The sequence below is a fragment of the Myripristis murdjan genome, chromosome 8 (assembly GCF_902150065.1).
Source record: "Myripristis murdjan chromosome 8, fMyrMur1.1, whole genome shotgun sequence".
Classification (NCBI taxonomy): Eukaryota; Metazoa; Chordata; class Actinopteri; order Holocentriformes; family Holocentridae; genus Myripristis; species Myripristis murdjan.
Genome location: NC_043987.1, coordinates 18405099 through 18425838, shown reverse-complemented (window position 1 = coordinate 18425838; position 20740 = coordinate 18405099). Strand labels below are relative to the sequence as shown.

Here is a 20740-nt window from a genome sequence, read left to right as displayed (position 1 = left end):
ACACACACACACAAACACACACACACTCCCATAAACAAACTGAATTTTCCAGTTTCCTCCACTGAGTCACCGAGACAATTTTGGTATTTTTCAATTTAGGCTGTTTATCCAACCGCTTTACCATAGTGTACTGGTAAAAGCAACAATTTCACTTAGTGCATTAGTACTGAGAAAGTTACTGCTAAAAATCACCTCCCAAATAAGCTGAGTGGGGATAAATAGGCCATCTGCGAAGTAGTGCTGAAAAACATCTATAAATGCCCTATTTGTATTCAAAGTGCTCAGTTTCTAATCTTTAATCTATCAAACGATAGACCCCATGGCAGAGAAGTCATAAATACAGCCTTCAACTTCAAATATACCAAAAAAAATAATGCTCAGTGACAAAGTAAAAAGTGATTAGATCAACAAAACTGAAAAATTAAAAACTCAAGAGTGCTGATCAGCAGAATCATCACTGATGTTTTCTTGCTTTTGCTTTCCAGAATAAAGTCCTCAACATCGATGGAGTCAAGGTGAAGCTCCAGGTAAGAACACTTACAATAATATATGTTAATAATCATCAAAAGATTGAGATGCTCCATTAATAGAAATGTCTCAACCAGATATGGACTGGGCTTCAACTATCTCGGTATCCTTCAGATCTTGTTTCCAACTCTATCTGTCTTCCTAAGAGCTACTGAGGCCAACCCATTTCAGCTTTATCAATCTCTGCTGTTTACTTTTAGATCCACAATCGATGTAATCACATGAGATGGAGTAGAGCTCTGCTGGCTCCCTCATTCTATAACAGCAACCAATGTCCTATTTGGAAACAAAATAGCCTGTAAAAGACCTTATCCATCTCCATGAATCTTCCTAAGGTTATTGGGCCATGTGTTTTCCTCCCCAGCCACATTGCATTCACTCTGGCACCAATACTGAAAGCAACTCACCATTGTTGTTTGTTTGGTAGCTCCGTCAAACAGAGCTGGTAATTATGTGAATCGTCCCTAATGAACTTAATTAGGGGTTGACAGAGGTTGGTGGAGCAGGCCTTTGCTCTGTGATGTAGTCATTAGGGGTTAATTGGCTGAGAGTCAGTTTGGAGAGAGGCCTCAAGCAAACAAAAACAGGGAGAGGGTTATTTTTCCTTCAGTAAATGCCATTTCTCATTACTGCCACTCGAATCTTGGGGGAGGGAAGGGGCCAGAGCCATCATTAAAGCTGACATGTCTCAGAGACAAAAGGAGAGAGAGAGAGAAAACGGGGAGATAGATTCATGAACAGCCCATACCAAACAGGTGAGGGTCCATTTAAAAAATGCATTAAAAAAAAAAAAAAAAAAAAACCTAGCAGCCATCCCTCTCAAACCAAGTGAGGTGTGCAATCATCCTCTTGCACTATACTGAGGAAATGCTCTTGCCACTGGAACCAAATTGTGATGAAAGATAGTGCTGCCTGAAGGGAGAAAGAACAGCTTAATTAGCTTTGTTCTACTGGGGTTGGGCAATGGGGCAAATGGGCAGTAACCATAGCTCATTTATATTCATAATCATGACCCAGGCCTTGGACCCAGCCGCTCAGTGTTGGGATAATTGAGGAAATAGAAGCAAAGCAAAGTCATTGAGACAGTCATCAAGAATGGGCACATTAACGGCTATCTCCATATGTGAGCTTAAGTATAGATCTTGTTCATTGTCGTGCTCATAACAGTACCATATAGCTCTCATTTTCATGGTATATAATTAAAATGAGCTTGAGCAGGCTGGAAGAGTGGGCCAGACACTTATTAAAAAGGTAGGATGAGAGCTACTCTGTTACTCTGTTCAAGTTCAAGCTACTTTATTTGTAACAAGACAAAAAAAAAAACATAGATAGCAGACAAACATGATAAAAGTACTCAAGACTCCAATAATCGAGACATAAAAATCAAAAGAGAAAAAAAAACATGTGCAACGTTGCAGCAATTTGTTCATCTGAGTGATGGGTGCTAGAGCAAATTTATTTTTATATCACTTTGTCATATACCTTGGGACTATAAACTTCAGCCCAGAGAGAAGGGGCTGAAATTCACTGCATAAAAGGGTGGGTGTCGTCATTTCACTGGTTATGTTCCTCTCTCATGCTCCACAGATCTGGGACACAGCTGGACAGGAGCGTTTCCGCAGTGTCACTCATGCCTACTACCGTGACGCCCATGGTGAGACACACAGAAGTACACACACTGACACGCACATTTTGCATTCACTCACATTCATATCATATTGTTAGATTGTTTTTTTGTCTGTCTCAGTTGTAACAGCAGCACTGGAAATAGTTACACCCACAGAGGATTCATACACACAACCTCTAATTCCTGTCGCCAGTTCTTGTTTTATGTCTTACTGGATGTTACATTTGTGGAAATTGTTTACATGTTACATTTTTACATTATTTCACCGTTCATTGCACTTTCAGTGGATAGGGTCTGAATGCTCTTACATAAGCAGATGTTACATGTACCTTGCATGTTCAGTGTCTCTCATAAAGTGTGTGTATCCATCATTTATGATGTGTAAATTATGTGAGTAGCTCATGAGTGCAGGGGACACCATAAAAAGGTATAAGGTAGAGTGCATCCCTTTGTGCCCATAAAGGTACCCACAATAAAATAGAGCATGGGGAGGTTCACTTTTGTGCCAAGAGCTCTGCCATGAAAATAAAATTGATATGCCAGTTATAATTGCGTTAGTGTCAAGGTGTGGATGAGAGCCATTGTCTTCCCACTATTGTGCACTATGATGAAGCCCTGAAGTCTCAGTTTGAAGGACAACACAATCAAGATTTATAGGACCATATCCTCTGTTAAATATTTTATAACGATGACAGTGGGATGTGTGTGTGTGTGTGTGTGTGCATGTGTGCGTGCGTGTGTGTATGTGTGTCTGTGTGTCTGTGTGAATGATCTGTATCCATGTATTATCCTCATTATGCAGGTCTTGGTTTGGCAATTAGCCTGCGTAATTACAGCAGTGGTTATCTGTCTGTTGCTCAGAGGAAAGAGACCCCAGAGGACATCTATAAACCCCAGTTTGAAGCACCACGCCTGGGATCACAGCTAACTGTGAACACCAGGAGCCTCTGGAGCTTCACTGCCCTTGACAAACTAGAGTTAGGACATTTGGTTACTACTGTGAAGCACATCACGGGAAAAGTCAGGCAGAGTTTACTTTAATGCTGTCGACTATTCTGAAATACCAGCAAAGAAAAATACTGCCTCCTGCTCCAGTTGAAGCAGCAAAAATCACCACTTCGACAACCAGCACTCTCACCACCGTTGTCATCATCATCATTATCATCCCTATCATCATTATCATCCACACTAATGACGTCTAATTTCTACAGAGCTCAGCATAACCTTCTCCTGAACTTGTTCTAATGCCTCCTATAGCTCCTTCCCTCCTCACAGCCCAGTTTATCGAGCTCTGGAGGCCATTCGCTTGTTTTCAAAGACTTAATAGAGCTTGAGAAAGCACAGGTCATTATGACACTGGTGCCTGTGTCCTCACTGCGTGGCAGATTGTATCCTGAGCTCTGCTTACCCAATAACCCGTCTATTCTGAGAACTGGGAGGAGAGGAGACGTAGAAATAGCCATCTGTGTTACTGGGGAAAATCTGAAATTTCTGACCTTTGTAGACTACTATGCAATTTGTGCACTTTTTTTTATACTCCTCAAGGGTTCTGTCCACTTTGTAGTTTTTATACTAAATGTACAAATCATAGTGTCAACACTGAAACCTTCAAAAATATTGTTGGCAATTTTTGGATTCATTCAAAGCTTAATGCACTGATGTAAATGCGGAACGGTAAAAATTCTCCACTGCAGGCAAAGTCAGTGCTGACAGCTGTATCAAAGCGAAAGGACCCAGCTCATCACCTCCACGACCATGTAAATACCAAACCTACAGATGCTGCTGACTATGATTCACTGGGAGTTTGTCTAACCTGAATAACTTCTGCGAGAGATTGTCAGTGAGCTTTTGAAGTTTGTGAGATGTTGTATACAAAAGGGACGACTGCAGTGGTTTTCCAGCTCTTTTGTTCAAACAAAGACATTTTGATCTGCTTGCTTACCTCCAGTACATGCTCTTGTTTGCCAGCTACTTTGTGCTGCCACAGACTCTGAAAACAAACTCCAGTTCCTCCAGCAAAGTGTATTTTTTCATCCCCATATCCCAACTGCGAACAGATCATGTATTGCAAGCCGTCATTCTATATTCAAAAGCATGATTCATGGGAACCCCTGGTGACTTTTTGCCTGAATCAAGCTATGCTGTACATCAGTCAACATCAAACTGCCGTGAAATGGCCCCAGACTTTACGCCCCGAGATTTATACGAAGTGGACGAGGTTTTATTGCTGTGTGTGGTAGAAGCGGAAAATAATGAAGTGATCATCAAGTGGACATTCTTTACTTTACGTGTCATATTTATTGGTGCTCATTTTCTCCACAGCATGGGAATAATGCATCTTAGGTCATGACAGGAAGATTAAAAGTGCAATGAGAATGATTTTCAATGTCCCATAGCTCAAAAAGACCATAATATATCTGCAGGGTTTGGACAGGGCTGTTGATCAATATCTGCTACACAATGATTTTTTTTCTGGTGCCAGGATTTCTGGCTTTCAGTGTTCACTTTACAGCCTGATTTCTCTGTTTAAAACCCCTTATGCTTAATCATGTGTGAAAATGCACCTGATTTGACTGTTATCACACCATTGAATCGACATCATCGGTTGTAAACACCCCCAAGGTATGGGTTAGTGGGTCCCTACTGCACCTTTTAGTGGGTCAGAAGGCTGTTATCATCCAGTCCTAGTCCAATGAGACCCTGGAGCCAGACGTATAGTGACGTATAAGACTGACATAGTTGATCACGGAAAGAGGAGCAGCTTCTGACCCACTGGATGTTGCAGTGGGGTGATGGGGTGTGTGTGGGGGTGATTATGACTTATAACTTCCATTCAGTGGTGTGATAACAATCAAATCAGGTGCAAAATGTGACTTCACTATTTTTTTTTTTTTATCAGCTACAGGCCACCATAAGCTAGGCTACAGACCTTTCAGTCCTGTTGTTGCATAACCTCGTTTGTCGAAAGAGGTCGATAAAAGTGATAGAATACTTAACAGGAGTGTAGTGGCAGGGACAGCGCAGCACCAACACACAAGCTCTCTCTTTCTATACCTAACCCTCATTCGTTTTCACTCTTGGATGCACACATCCATTCAAACACTTACAAACTATTTGGATGCACACAAGCACACACTCCACAGTGAAGCTGAAGCAGTGTATGATAAATGGAGCTGAGAGCTGTTATCTCCCATAACTTTGTATGGGAATAGAGCAGAACTGCAGGCAGAGACAAATAGGTGCCGGTGCATTCAGAGAGCCCAGTCACTGTGGGAGGAAGGAGAGACTCTGCGAGATAGGAGAGGCTGTGGAAGTGATACAATGAGAGAGGGATGGAGAGTAGCAGAGATTATTATTTTAATGGTTTCTGAATAGGCAGTGTATCTGCTGTGTGGGAGAAAAAGTGTGGACAGCCAACAGATTTTTTTTTTTTTTTTTTAATTGCATGAAAATCATATATCATGTATGGCTACAACATTATTCTGCAGTTCTTATGCTAGGCTTGTTTATTAACATGTGAAAAAAAAACAGATGAATAGAAGCATTTTGAAGACAGACTGGATAAAAATAAAAAGGAGAGGCAAGACATTATTAATTTGTTCAGGGTGGCTGATAAAAACAAAGGTCTTCAAAAGCATTTCCCTTTGGGAAAAAAGGCAGAAGGAAATCGTTTATCAGAGGGTGGTAATGACGGGCTTACCCTGACTGTGTGTATATGAGAGAAAGTGTGATGAAGAAACACACACACACATGTTCTCATCATACGCTTCTCTTACTTGCCCATTACTGGTCTTCCAGAGTTGTTTTTCTTTTGCCTTCCTTATCTTTTCCTCCTCTTGATCAGTTTTCTCACTGTTTTTTCTCTTCATAGCACCATACCCCCCCACACACACACACACACCATGTCCCCACCCAGGGCCGGACTGGGAGATTATTTCAGGCCAGGAGGTAGTCATCCACCCAGGCCAGGGAGGGGGTGTTTGTTGGAGTGGAGCGGGGGGGGGGGGGGGGGGGGGGGGGGGGGGGGGGGGGGGGTTGGAAGCCTACACATACAGGCACTAGCCACTCCAACATTCACTCTGATGTCACATAGCCACTCCATATGAGTGTAAAAAACTTGCCTTACAAAATCAGCATGCGGCGCATCAAGGCACTCGATTCTGCCACCACAAAAAAATTAATCTCAAAGGCAGTAAAAAAAATATGGCTTGTAAATCAGTGATTTTAAAACCTCAATCCTTATTTAATTTCAAAACTTTTGAATTTCAAGTCCAGGTCCTACATTTCTACACTGTACGTGTAAAATCTAATCCTCAGTGTTAATTCAACTATAACTGAGAGTGTACATGGCCTAAAGAACCTCCTACTGAGAAGAACCAGTGTGTTTTAGAAAACTCACTTGCTGAAGCATCACTTTTTTTTGACGGTGCGACAGCGAGGAGGGGGCTGAATAACAAGGGCAACTTGAGGCACTTGGCAGCGTCTTCCTCGAGTGCCTTTCTTTTTTTCTCTCTCTCCCTTTCTGCCCCACCTTTCCTCTTTTTTTCCCCGGATTTGGATTGGGGTCCATGGAAAAATTTATTTATCAACTGCAATGTAATCACTAAACCTTTCCTTCCGCCTCCTCCGCTCTCCTCCACAGTCCCACACACTCGCGCGAGTCGCCACACCCCCTCCTATGTTTACAGCGTGCTCGGACTGTTGGGGCGGGTGTTAATCAAAACAAACCAATCACGTCTTGATCTTGTCACAGGCTGCTGGCCTCTGATTGGCCTGGCCTGGCCTGTCCCTCTGTAAGGGACAGGCCAACCGGAGAGCGGACCGGCATGACAGCTGATTGGCCTGGCCGGCGACCTGTCCAAAAAAAAAAAAAAAAAAAAAAGACAGGCAGGCCAGCAGGCCAGTGACAGGCCGGCGCTTCGGGAATTCTCCCGGTTCTCCCGATGTACAGTCCGGGCCTGTCCCCACCCCACCCCATGTCTTTGTCTATTCACAGTATCTGTTCATTCAAATGTTCATTTCACTCCTCTCACCGGTGAGCCTTGTATACAATGAGGCTTTTCGATTGAGTCTGTTGTTTCACAGACTTAAGAAGAAGAACTAGGACATATTTCACAAAGTCTGTAAATAGCTGATTTGTTTCACTGTGTTTGTGTTTCATGAATGGTAGGGAATAAAGGTTTTTTTGGAAAGGATGTTTTATACAGTATATGCCCTTATACAGCAGAAATTGGCACAAATGCACAGACTTACACGCAAACATAAGTCATGCTTGAATCCCTTCAGACACTTTAGCCACAGCAGCTTTTGATCTTGTGTGTCCTGAGTTCAACCAGTGATTGATAAGAGATAATAAGAGAGTGAGAAACACCTCGAGAACAAGTTTTGCAGAATCCAGCCTTATTACATAGCTGTCAGTCTGCATCATCCTCATCTCTCCAGGGCCACATCCTGTCTCAGCTCCACAGCCCCTTCCTGCCTCTCAAATACCTGCACACTCCTGAAGTGACTCCTTGACTGGGTGGCTTGGCAAATTGATAGGGAAGATATTGTACTGTAGCATGTCCTAGCAGCAAGTCTTCAGTGTTGTTTTCTCAGTGCAGTGCAGCAAATGTGTCACAGATATCACTCATATTGTATTATGTGATCAGAATGTTTTAATGCACAACAGCACCCCTGGAGGCTGATTAGCATTTAAAGTGTTACAGAAGGAAACTTCAGCATGGTGGATGCTTGTCAACACAACACCAGAGTATTCCACAAAGCAGGATTTCCCAGATAACTTTAAAAAGTGTCACTGAACATTTTCTGAAATTTTTTTCTGTTAATAGCAACCATCATCAACGACGACTGCATCATTATCCCAAACATAACATTCAACCTTTGTTTTACAGATTCAAATCACTATCACCAGCATTTAACATAATATTTTCCACAGTTATCTGGCTAACTTGCTAATCCTAGTTTGTGAAATACCCAGTTGAAGGACAGTCTCTGTAACCACAATAACTCTTTAATTACAGATTATTACTTCTACTCAGGATGAGGTTGTTTCTCGGTCTCAAAGGAATTACATGCCAGCATGTGATGCTATCATTTGGGCAAAACCAAAAGTGCAAACTCCATTTGGCCAAAGGATAGCACTTGTAGGTGAGAAAGTGAGTTAACCACTTTTTCCAGCTGTGCCCTGTTGGACTTTCCATTTATTGCAGTGACAGGTCATTAGACTGCTTGGACTGTGTTAGATGGCCAGCTTAAGACCAAGGACCTGTCTTTGTGAGTTCAGGCTGTCAAAGGGTGAGTCAGGACTTTGTCAGGCCAAGTGAAAGAACAAGAGCAGCAATTTACCAGTCATCACGTAGCCCCTGTGAAATGAATAATAGAGCTCTTCCCTAAATGAAATGAAGAGGAAGGTTATAGGCCAAGGTAAAGGAGCAAAAACCGAGCATTTGCTGAGAACTCCTTATGCCAAGCAATGAGAACGATGTAATGATTCATAGTCGTGCAGTTTCTTTGGACAGATATCATAAAATAACGCCTCTTCTTTTTCTCCCAATTTCTTCACATTTTCTTAGCTCTCCTGCTGCTGTATGATGTCACCAATAAAGCATCTTTTGACAACATACAGGTAGGTTGCTCTTTCTTTTAGAAACAAATGAAAATGACCTATAATCACTGGGGCCATTGTAGATAACTACTCAGAAGCCTCTAGGTGGTTTTGTGACCAAACTGGCAACATTTCATGTTTTATTCTTTCATGAAGTTTTCTAAATGACCTCTGCTTTGAGTATGAGGAGACTGTAAGGACACAAAAAGCAAAACCTGGACAGATATAAACACATACAGTGGTGCTGTATGCTGATGTGCTGATGTCACCTCTTGCACCAAGCAGTACTTTATTACAAACATGTGTCAATTCCCCCCAAAATACATGTAACTATATGCTATTGTATCTCTAGTATAGATGTGTCTAAGTATATGCATGTTGGTGTACATATTCAGAATGATGTGACACTTGGTCCAAATGGCACGATAAATTATCCAAACCAAACCCAAAATGGCATCCATTCACAGTCCTAGAGGCAGATTTGCAAGCGAGAATAGCTGGATATGTGCCCCAAATAGTTGGGTATGTGTCCCAAATAGCTGAGGATATGCCCCAAATTTCATGCCAAGAAAACTTGGCTTGTTATTTTTTGTTTTGTTTTTGTACCTGTAAGTGTAGTACCTCCCCTGGGCCCATGTGGAACTGCAGTTGCAAGATTCATCAGTGCCATTTTTTTTTCTCAAAATAGACTCAGCAGTATCTGGGATAATCGCACATAATGGGTGAACAAATGACTGGGTGATGCTCCGCGGAACATTCACACATTTTGCACGACCGAAGTAGCAATAGTCATTGGCAAGATCATTCCCCAGAGTTTTGTCAAATTCAAACCAGCAGTGCCTGAAATATCTCATATTATAGATAAATGAACAGGAAGAGAGCATTCTGCAGTCTGAGGGATGAAATGGGGTAGAAAAAGAGGAAGAATAGAAGTAAAGGAAATGGTGAGAGACAGTTTAAATGAGACTCAGTGAGGAATGGTACATGAAGGCCAGCTTTTAGTAAAGACTTTAAGCCCACTGCATCAGAGATTGACGTGGCAACTGTGGTCCCAGGTGAGCTGTTAATATGCTTCTTCCCTACTTTGGCCCTGAGGGAGTATTCAACTGTCCATCTGTCTGGCAGGCTTCTATCTATCTCCCCATCTCTCTTCACTTTCCACACACACTCTCTCACTCTCTCACTCTCACTCTGGTGGATTTTAATGGCTGCAAGGAAGGGGAGAAAATGTTGCTAACTGTGACCAATGAGCAGGTCTTCTGGAGTGATGAGTATCTCTCCTGCTGCTAATAGAATATTTGCAATATTGTGAGCCAATGAGGTGTAAGATATAATATCCTCAGCATGCAATTTCCTCACAGAGGCCATTTTAGACAACACCCGAGATGGTCGAGAGGTTAGATCAGGTTAAAGCAACACCTGTAGAGCCACTGTCTTGACTTCATCTTCCCTACATTGTCTCCTTTTCTGTCTTAGAACTATCTAAATAAATACTAAAGTGAGTGGTAAATAAAGATGAATATACTTTACCTTGTGACAAATAAGTTTTTGTTCATCCACAGTGTAGCTACCCAGTTTTGCTGGCTGGTATTTCCAACTGTGTCCTACCTACAGATATCAAACTGAGCAGAACAACAGAGGATTTTTTCTTTTTTCGTTTTTTTTTTTTTTTTCCTCCCGGATGTTGGCTCAAATTGTTCTGGCTGTATTCTCTCTGATAGCAGGAACACTAAACCCAAATTAGAGGTTGGGGGATGAAAGTGACTACTCATGCAAAGGAAATGTTTCATTAGATCAGTATAAATTATTTGATTTCCCACAAATCCAGTTAGGCTGGATGTGAGCCTGTTGTACAGAAACTGCCCGTGTGTGCATGTGGCTTTATTAAAAATGGGCTTATAATCTTTGTAGCCTGTCCTGCAGCACAAGGCATTTTGCAAGTCAGAGCACTGTGGCAACAGTCTTTGCTGCCTTTATTGCTTCACCAACGTTTGATTAAAAGAAAATGAAAATGCAGGAGGCAGGTTTACACACTTGAGGATTAAAGAAAGTCCACTGATTTCAATTCATGTTTCTGTTTTGATTATAGCTTGATTAGTAAATACATACAGAAAAAAAATCAAAGGCCACTTAGTCATTAGAAAAATAAAATGCCTTTTTTAATGGTGGGTAATGCATGCATCACACCCACCTGAGAAAGCACCGACAAAAAATTGGCACCAGCAAAAAGAGCAAAACAGTCAACCACACATTATTAATGTGTTACATTGCAATCACATTACCATGAATGTCTAATGACCACTAAACATGGTATCTGTGTGCATCATAATCATGTGGCAGCACCCTAATGAAGGCATCAATACCACAACATGTATTATGCCTTTTTTCCTTGCTATTTTTTATGAGTGAGTCACCTTGTTTCTTTCTTTCTTTCTTTCTTTCTTTCTTTCTTTCTTTCTTTCTTTCTTTCTTTCTTTTTGTACATTTCCCATTGGGAGCACCTCCATTGTACGCCTCATTGAAGCAGGTTAATTTGTGTCGGGGCAGAAACCTGAAGTGAGCTGTATGAATCAAAACAAAACGTAATTTAGGATTAGAATTCAGAGATGAAGAGACAGCAATATCAGCAACGGGTCTACATAACAATAAAATGTGTATGCATTGTACACACAAAACATGCCACACTGGAACAATTACAGAAAGCCATCTTCTCTCCTCCCCAGGTCTGTCCCTCTCTCCTCTCTCCTCTCCAGGCCTCTGTTTGTCTGATACTAACATTATTCCCGAGCTAAGCAAGCAGTGGCACCACCTGTTAACCCGTCCCTGTCACAGATAGCACTGCTTTTCTGAGTTCAAGGAAAACTTTCGTACATCCATTGTTATTGTTATCCATGGCATGTTCTGTCTCTTCCTGTCAACTTTGTGCATCACTCACTAGGTGGAGGAGGGGCAATAGTGACAGCAGCAGATGCTGGGGGTGAGACCAGACCAGATGTGCTGGCAAAAAAAAAATTATTCAGGACTTTAGCCCTGAATGCCAAGGTTGAGCAACACCCCTGCTGTGTGCATGCAATGCCTTAAACACCACAGAAAGTCTTTCTTTTTTATTCTGTGAATGACTGACACAGTTTTGTGCAGCGGCAAGTAACTCAAACTCCCGCCAAACAGTTTATCACCAGTAGTGAGCACGGGGCCTACTTAACATCAGAGACACCAACATCATTAAAACACTGGCTAAAGCACCCACAATGAAGAAAGAAAACAATGACGTTGCTGCTCAGTTTTGGAGAAAAAAGGAAGAAATGTCTCAGACACAATGTTGTTGTTTTTTTCTTGACAATGAAAAGAGTTGCTGTGTCATGGCAACAAGGATGACATGTTGTGTTCAGCCTGTAAAACCTCAAGCCATTTCAAGCCTGAAAAGGTCAGTTTGAGACAGAGAGAAACAACCACAAGTTAAAGAGTATTAAATATCATTAGAGTGACAGAGCAGTTACTTTCTAAATTAAAACCCCATAATGGTGGAGATCCTACAGTGTCTATAGCCCCTTAGCTTGTTAAAGCATTTCCAAATAATTCTACAGTATGTATAGGCTAATGTGTTCATTAATTAGTTAACAGAAAATCCTGACCAATAGTAAGGATAGTAGAGAACAGCTTAATTACTATTGCATTATTTATTGAATCCCGTGTATGTAGTATGTATGTTACAAGAAACAAAAATAACACTGAAACTTATTTTTAACGTTGTAGCTAAGGGTGTGTGGTCCGTTAAGGTTGCTAGGGCGCCACCTCTTTTTGAGCTCTAATTGTGAAATATGCATTTTAATGATAAATCGCTTTTTTTATTGTTGTGTTGTATGTATATGTATAAATTTCAGTTGTTATTCTCATCTAAATCATACATTATTACAGAGGTGTGAATATTTTTCTCTGCCCGACAGCAGTAGGCTTCATTATGTGTGCAGTAAGGTTTTTCCTGGTGACCCCTGATTGGTTGGCACTGCATGCTGAAAATAACTGGATCTGGGCTGGAAAAAATTGCGCCCAAGCAAATGTTTACAGATTGGGTGATTTTCTGGTGCAGGGACTAATACATAAATATTACTTTTCTTGTATTTATGTTTTAGGTGTTGGTGAATGTCTTGAGCAGTTTGTTAAAGTTGCTAAGTGGCCACCAAAAGATACTTGGGAGTCGGCAACAATTTTAACAGCGCAAGTAGAATATTTAATCTACTAGCCTGGCCAGCTAGCGCCCAAATTCCTCACGTTCCCTCTGTGAGCACTGCATACTAAAATACCAAAAGAAGTTGCAACTTTTCTGTACTGTAACTTTTCAGAGAAACCTGCATTTACCCTGCCACCACTCTACCCATTTCATGAATAAACAACATCTTTCAATTTGACGCGCTGTGAAAGTCAAATTGATAGTTAGCAGTTAGGAGCATGAAATGGCAGTGTCTCAGAGACATCCGTCACTTTCAGTGCCCTCCCTCCATTGTGCCACCTCTGTCAGCGGGACTGAAGCTGTGCCAGAAATGTCAGCATGCCATCATACCTGCTGTTTACCTCTGAGTTGAGATTGCACCATGCAACAGAAGGGGGTGGTCACTATCAAGCACTTTAATTGGCAGGAGGCCTTCAGAAAAAATATCTCTCTGACAGCAGCACGGGGTCTGTAAAGGGAAGAAGTTGTTTACTTCAAAGAGAGAAAAGCAATGCAGCCATCTGCCCGGAGAGATAGTTTAAACAGGAAAGGTGTTCCTTAGGCCCAGATGTGGACAGTAATTTCAGGCAGAGGGAGAGAGGGAGGAGGGAACCAAGAGGGGGGCATGTGGGTGCGTGAATGGGTGCAAAGGGAGAAAGGAAGGACACTGATTTTCTGGGACAAAGCAGCACAAAAATTGGGAAGAAAGGCTGAATAAGCCAAGTGGAGAAGATGGTTGACTCTGTTGAAAGTCTGAAAGTGGAAGCCCTAGAGACAGTAGCAGAGGAGAGGATGAGGGCTAAGCTGAAGTCCACCATAAATAATATCTCCCACTGCAACTGGTGAGCTGATGCAGCTCCAAAGCACCTTCAGGCTTTGTTTTGTCCTTTAGGCACCGTTTTGTGCCAGAGGCCTTTAGACTGTACAGTACTCTCTTCCCTAAAGGCCCCAGCCTCAGCCAACTTGTATAATATGAGCAGACTGTGATGATGAGGCCTGACATCAATACACATGCACCTAGCACATCTACATTTGTAAAGTGAACTATTTTTTGCAATGTGTGTAGTTTAATATAATGCAGCTATACAACCGATGCTACAACTTTTAGGGTTTGTTTGTTTGTCTGTTTGTTTGTTTGTTTGTTTGTTTGTTTACAGTTCATTGCACATGAAATCAAATTCTCATTCCCTTTACATTTGTAATATGTTGCACACTGTATATGTTGATAGTTATTTTTTTCACTAATTCACTTCAATTCAGCTTTATTATTGCAAAGGTGAAGTGCTCTGTGCAGCCAGGTGAGTGAAACAGACACATTTTGAGCAATATAACCCCACTACACAAATAAAATCAAAGGCAGCAGCTGCAACAGACGATTATAAAACCAATAATAGCGCCTATTTTGTCTCGGTAACTTAGTAAGCTAGTAGGGTCAAGAGACAATGCAGAAAAGCTGAGTATATATAGAGGGCTAACAGGTTACACGTCTCCCTTGATATCTGACTGCGGTTAAAGAGGCAAGATCACTCTATTTCTCAAGCTTGATCTTCAGAAATCCCTGTAACTCCAAAGTCTTATTCAAGGTAAACTGATTCTTTTGTGAGCAGGTCCTTCGCCTCTAATGCTGAACTCTGACTTAGCAGAGGAATATCTGAAATATTTTGTTAAAAGGTGGAGGATGTTAGGACTGTCTCTGACACGGGTGTCCTATCTATCCCCCCGCCACAAACTGTGCAGTGCTGACTCAATTTCAGCCTCAGTCTTTATCTCATCTTTGTCTCTCTTATTAAATCTGCTCCCCAGCTCAATATTATTCCCTATAAACTTTTAAAGGATATATGTCCACTGTCAGTTCCTGCATCTTATCAATTATTAATTGCTCCTCAGCCATTGGTATTTGTCCTTCTTATTTTAAGCATGGAATTGTACAAGCCATTTTAAAGAAGCCTAATCTTGACCCACTCTCATCCTCAGCATTTACTAACCAATCTCTGAAATATCTTTCCTGTGTAAGGTGTTGGAGAAAGTTATTGCCTGTCAACCGGCTGCTTTTATGAGTACTGACAGTATTTTCAAAAACTATCAGTCTGGTTTAAGAGCTCTACACAGTATTGAGACGGCCGTAGTTAAGGTGACTTGTGCAGTTAAAGATGAAAACTCCATTCTCTTTCTGCAAGACAGGCGTTTAGAAAGCCTTATATTATTTTATTTTTATTTATTTATTTATGTATTTATTTATTGATTTTATTGTTTTATTGTATTATTGATTTGTGAAGCACTTTGTAACATTGTTAAGAGAAGTGCTATACAAATAAAGTTTATGATATCACTATTATTACTGCTTCTTCTGCTTCTGTTTTGCACATTTGCATATTGCACATTTCCTCAATGCTGTCATCTGAACTTTCTCCACAATTTTATACAATTCTACTTCACATGTTCTAGCTTTGAAATTTTTGATTGTATGCGCTCATATAATGCCCTTATGTTCTTTCTGATTTCTTTGCTATGTCCTATTACTGTTTGCAACTGCAATACCGAGCTACTCCACATGGATTTTTCTCGAAGCCAAACAAATTAGGAGTAATCTAAGGAGGCACAGATTGACAAGTTCCTTGCTCTGTTCTGCCTCTCTTCCTTTCTCTCTCATCTCCATATCCCTCCACCACTCTGGCTTTCAGTCAGTGTCTATTACAGCTAGGAGATATGCTGGCAAGCTGCAGACACCTGCTGGCACACCACTGCCTAACGAGCCCTAACTCATGCTAATGAATGCTAATGGTGATGAATGCCACTATGAAGGAGAGGGGGAAAACGAGAAGAGTAAATCACTTTCCTCTCTTCCACCCTTAATCCCACTTTTCTCTGTGGTCTATCATTCTTTCTGCGGTGAGGAGGCACTGAGGCAAGACCAGCACTAACGTCGTAAGGGAGCTGTCCATCATCTAAAGGAGAAACATCAAGGATTAGTCACCTTAGTCACCATGAAAGTGAACGATTACTTGTCTATATTCTCTTGATTTGTCATGCTGCATTCAGCTGGAGTTGTGATCTAAATGGCCTGGAAATGAAAGGGCTTTCTTTTAACCCATTTTCGTCTGCTCAGCTGTCTGCTCAAATCTTGCTGCTCAACTGTGGAAAATCACTCTCCCACTGTTACTCATACTAATACTCATACATACTGTATGCTCACACAGTCACAGATACACAAACACACACGCCTCATGAATGTGTTATTCGCTTGACTGCTTGTTTGTGCGTGTGCACATGTATTTCAAGCTCCAGACTGCTCCAGAGACTGTTGCATGTTTATTGAGGTGTTCTATCAAGTCCTCTCTTGTCAGTGCCATGAATCAATATTTTGCTTATTAAATATGCTTTGCAGAAAATTTGATATTTTAGGTCATTTTAGTAGAAACACACAGTCCATTCAGAAATGTTATAAATGCCTTCTTCGAGTTAGGGGTTGAGGGCGCGTATTAAAATCCATTTAGGCTTGACTTGTTTGTTAGAATTATAGTGCTAAAAAGCAGTCTGGTTCCTGGGGCGCCATTCAGAGCTGTAATCTTTTTTCTATTGATGGGAGTCATCTCGTCAGAACAGAAAATGTTGGTGCTTTCTGTCTGTTCATCACTGAGATACACAATAAAGAAATGGCAGCAGGTTTCCATAGTGATTCGATAGATTTATATATTCTTTATTTGTCCCTATGGAAAAGTTGACTTGCACTGTAATCACTAGGCGTTTCATCACAACATCACAGGCTCACCAGTAAACATACACATGCCTTGCACTTTGCAACAGATTAGGTGCAAAGAAGAAAGGAAAAAAGGAGTTTAAAAATGTAACTGGAACAAATGAAAATTTGGATCTTTTATTAGTGAATAGACGGGGCAATATCGTCATCTGGATGGCAACAATTCAAATGAGGAAGCAAGGGGGTGTGTCTCACAATGTTGTTTGCCTCATTCATCATTCTGTGCTTTTAAGATCCATGCTTGGTAACGAAATCGTGAACAATTTACCAGCCATTGTTAGTCTTTTTCTGTGCCACTAAGGCACAGAAACAAGAAGATGATGCAGAAGACCAGAACACTTTCAATAAATGCACAGTAAAACATTCAAAACATTTTTTTGTGGACATTGAAGGACAACTTCTTTTAATAAATACATTCTTAAATACATAAATACATTCTTCTCTGTGTTTTAGTGCTTACAAGATCAGTTGACAGGTCCCATCTAAGCTTACAGTCGAGCACAACAACAAAGTACTAGTAAGTTGTGACTGATTATACAGGCTCCCCTTTGATAAAAGTAAAGTTAGAGGAAATGAGTGGACATTTCCTTTGTTTTAGTTGTTAAGGAGAAGGTTTGACTTCTCACACAAATTCAGGAAATAGTCAAGAACCCACCCATGCCCCTCCTCTCCGTCATATAGAAGCATCAAGGCAGTATTGTCTGCGTACTGAATAAAATGCCTAGGGGGACTGTGCAAGTGGTCATTTTGTCTGAGAGTGATGTAGCTGCTCTGTCCTGCTGGACTCTGCAGAACAAAATCAACAATCCATGAAATCAAGTCAGCCTCAAGTGAGAATTCTTTGGTCAATATGTCTGTTAAAATACGAGGTTGAGCAGTGTTAAAAGCGGATGAAAAGTCCACAAATAAAATCTTGGCATGTGGCCTTGGTTATTCAAGGTGAGTGTGCAATAAGTGGAATAGCATTGTTATAATTGGCCTTATAGCTCAATGTCTTTTGTATTATCCAATGTATCATATAGTTCAGGACAGCTTGACCGCTAGCAGAGAACAGATAAAACAGGAGCCACATGTACTTTTCTATCTTGTTAGTTAGGTCTGTTGCTTTAGATACACACCCAGTCAACATCCACACACTAGCATCAGACATTCCAGGAACAAGGCGTGGACAGTGGTTGGCCTGTCCAACCACTCATTTCCTGATATCGGGGCTCATTCTGACAGAGATCCTGCGACAGCTCTGTCACCTTGAGCCCAGCGCTGCCTTACTTTATATGTGACCATAATAAATATTTCATCTGAGTGCTGAAGATTGACTCTGGTTTGTTCTTGGGCTTTCAACAAAAGAATCGGGTGCTAACAAATTCACAATTGCGTCTTTCACCCCCCTAGAGGCTTGTTAGGCAAACTGCAGGGTGTCCATGAGCTGCTAGGTTTGTGATACAATGTACCTCTTCACAAGACACTCAAAACACTTAATGATATCAGTGCTATTGGTCAATAGTCATTGGGTCCTATGGGTCCTATGGGAATTTTTTGCATAGGGACAATTGCAGATGTTGTCCATAGGGTTGTCCAATGTCAGTACAGGTGCTACGTAGGTGTTCAGCACAGTGCTCTATAATACATACACATGTTGCTTGGGCTTATCCGTGGGTTACAGTCTCTAAAAAGGTGAAAGACTTCTGATTCTGTGATGGTAAGGTTAGGTGAAAGAGTTGGGTAGTGTGGGGGGCACCTCACAGAAAGTTTTTCCTGTGCCCTTGTGTGGGGCATTGGTCGGTTTTAATTTCCAGCCATGCCTCTCTGGGGTTGCCAAATGCCAGAGTGGGCCTTATCTTTTGTTTGTAGCTGTACTTGTCCAGCTTCATTTGTCTTTTAATTTGTCTCTGTGTGTCCTTTTTAGCTGTTTTAGCTGTTGATACTTCAGTGCAAGCAAGGTGCAAAATAAAAAGCAAACACATAACATCCACCTTAACAATGCGATACAATGCAGGGAGGCAGCCACACCGAAGTAGTCGAAGCTGAGTAGAGATTGCCCTTCAACCTGAGAATCTGTGTCAAAGACCCATTGCTGGCATCTCACTTGCTGAAGTCTGTTTGAGCTATTGAGTTTGAGATATCAGCTGCAAGGTGTTGTTTTGTAGCTGAACCTGCACTCTGACCCTGGGGGGGAACAAAAAGAGAATTTCCCTACAGCGATCACATTGCATTGTCATTGATCAGCTCTCCGGCAGCGATCCAAGTGAAAAAAGCAGTCTCCAAAGCCAAAGTTCTCTGTTTCATATTGACCAGGCCGATCAATGGCTCCAAACTGAATTGAAATTCATTCTCTCTGAAAAAAAATAATGTCTTTTTGGAACCAAATTGAAACATCCCTCCTTGTTGAATAGCATGGGTTGGATGCAGTGGAGTGGCTGCTGAATGTTAAATTGTGCATGTGCGCGTGTGCGCGTGTGCGTGCGTGCGTGCGTGCGTGCTCATTCATCAGTGTTTACATGTGAAAGCACATTAATGCATTTTTGTGTTGAAGAAGGACCAATTAAAGTAATATGATGAAACCTTAAGTTCTCTCTCTATCTCTATCAATCAATCTATCTCTCTCTCTCTCTCTCGCTCTCCCAGGGCAGGGGCTGGCTTCAAATGAAAGGGCTGCCTGCCTTCCACATAGCTGTTAGTTAAATGTCATGGCGCCACCACACCAGATGGTGATGAGAGCATTAGTCAGTAAATAATGCAATGATTTGAATTCAAATACCATTCATCTATCATCAGCGGAGGCTGCGGCATTTTTGAGGTGACTGCTGTGGCCTTAGGAGCCACCATGCTGTACGTCAGACATATTTCAGGCTTAAAAATTTTGTTTGGAAAAAAAAAAAAAAAAAACATTGATCATTCTGCACTGTGAAATTCCAGGTTACTGATGGTGTGACATCATCCTTATTCATTATCTTGTCGCTCACACATCTCCTGTAATTGGGTCTCTTGTAAAGAACATCAATAGTATGTCACCTCCATTGATTCTGAAGATTACTGCCTGTCCTTGACTGTCATATATGATGCAACTGGTGGAGCTTGAGTCTGTAGAATCAAGGTGTCACAAGAAAAGTGATTGGCTTGCATCCAGTGAGCTTTTGTGTATCAACAGTTCTATATATTTTTATGTTAGCTGCAAGAAAACGGCAAGCCATGCACATAGATACACACACACACACAATAAGATCATAAATTGCTAGTAGACTGTGCTTGTGTCAGCTCAGTTTAATCAGCCAAAGGTAATAAAAAAATAAAAAATAAAAAAAAGGAAATTTTGTAGTCACCACTGACATTTAGTGGCAAAGCCCACAGATTTAACCCTGGAAGTGGTGGAATTACAATGAAGTGTTTTTTTAATGAATGTATGACACATAAAAGGTTTTTTAAAAAATACACAGTGAATTGCTGGCTTTATCCTCCTTATAAAGCCTTTTCATGTGATTTTTTTTTTTTTTTTTTTTTTTATAGATTTTTAGGCAAAAAAGGCTCCTGTCTCTCTTCCTGCCTTTGTTGTGGAGAGCGTGGTGCGTGGATGACCATCTCCACTCAATCATTTTGCTGCCCTTTGTTACATAACACGCAACACTCTGTCTGTTCGCCACTAAAGTGCCTTTCATCTCGTAGAGAGTTTGGTGCAACGGTACAGAAGGGAGCACTCTACCTGGTTTGCGAGGGAATGAGGGGGTTGACAAAGGTCAGAGCCACTCAGACGTTTTCCATTAGAGCTCTCTGAGGGAAGTTGTGATTAAATGCCTGTCTGTCCCTCACAGTCTCTACTGCATGAAAATCAAAGAGCACTTCAACCTGAGCGAAACTGTCCAATAGCTCCTTCAGTTCTTTATATCACAACTGATTATTCAAAAAGATCGGCTTGTACAGTATTAGTTCTACTGTCTGTGCGGCACATACCCCACAGTTACCATGATTAAATGACATTAATCATGTGTGACGTGAAGAAATATCCAAAGACTTTACAGG

General features: G+C 41.3%; 1 protein-coding gene across 1 annotated transcript in view; it reads left to right on the top strand.

Annotated features, from left to right (window-relative positions):
• The window catches only part of LOC115364031 (ras-related protein Rab-26-like), a 61805-nt gene that overhangs the window by 21162 nt on the left and 19903 nt on the right, over positions 1–20740 (top strand). The window contains exons 3-5 of the mRNA XM_030058441.1: positions 486–527; positions 2116–2182; positions 8731–8783. Coding sequence (XP_029914301.1) covers positions 486–527; positions 2116–2182; positions 8731–8783 — 162 coding nt within the window. The remainder of the gene's footprint in view (positions 1–485; positions 528–2115; positions 2183–8730; positions 8784–20740) is intronic.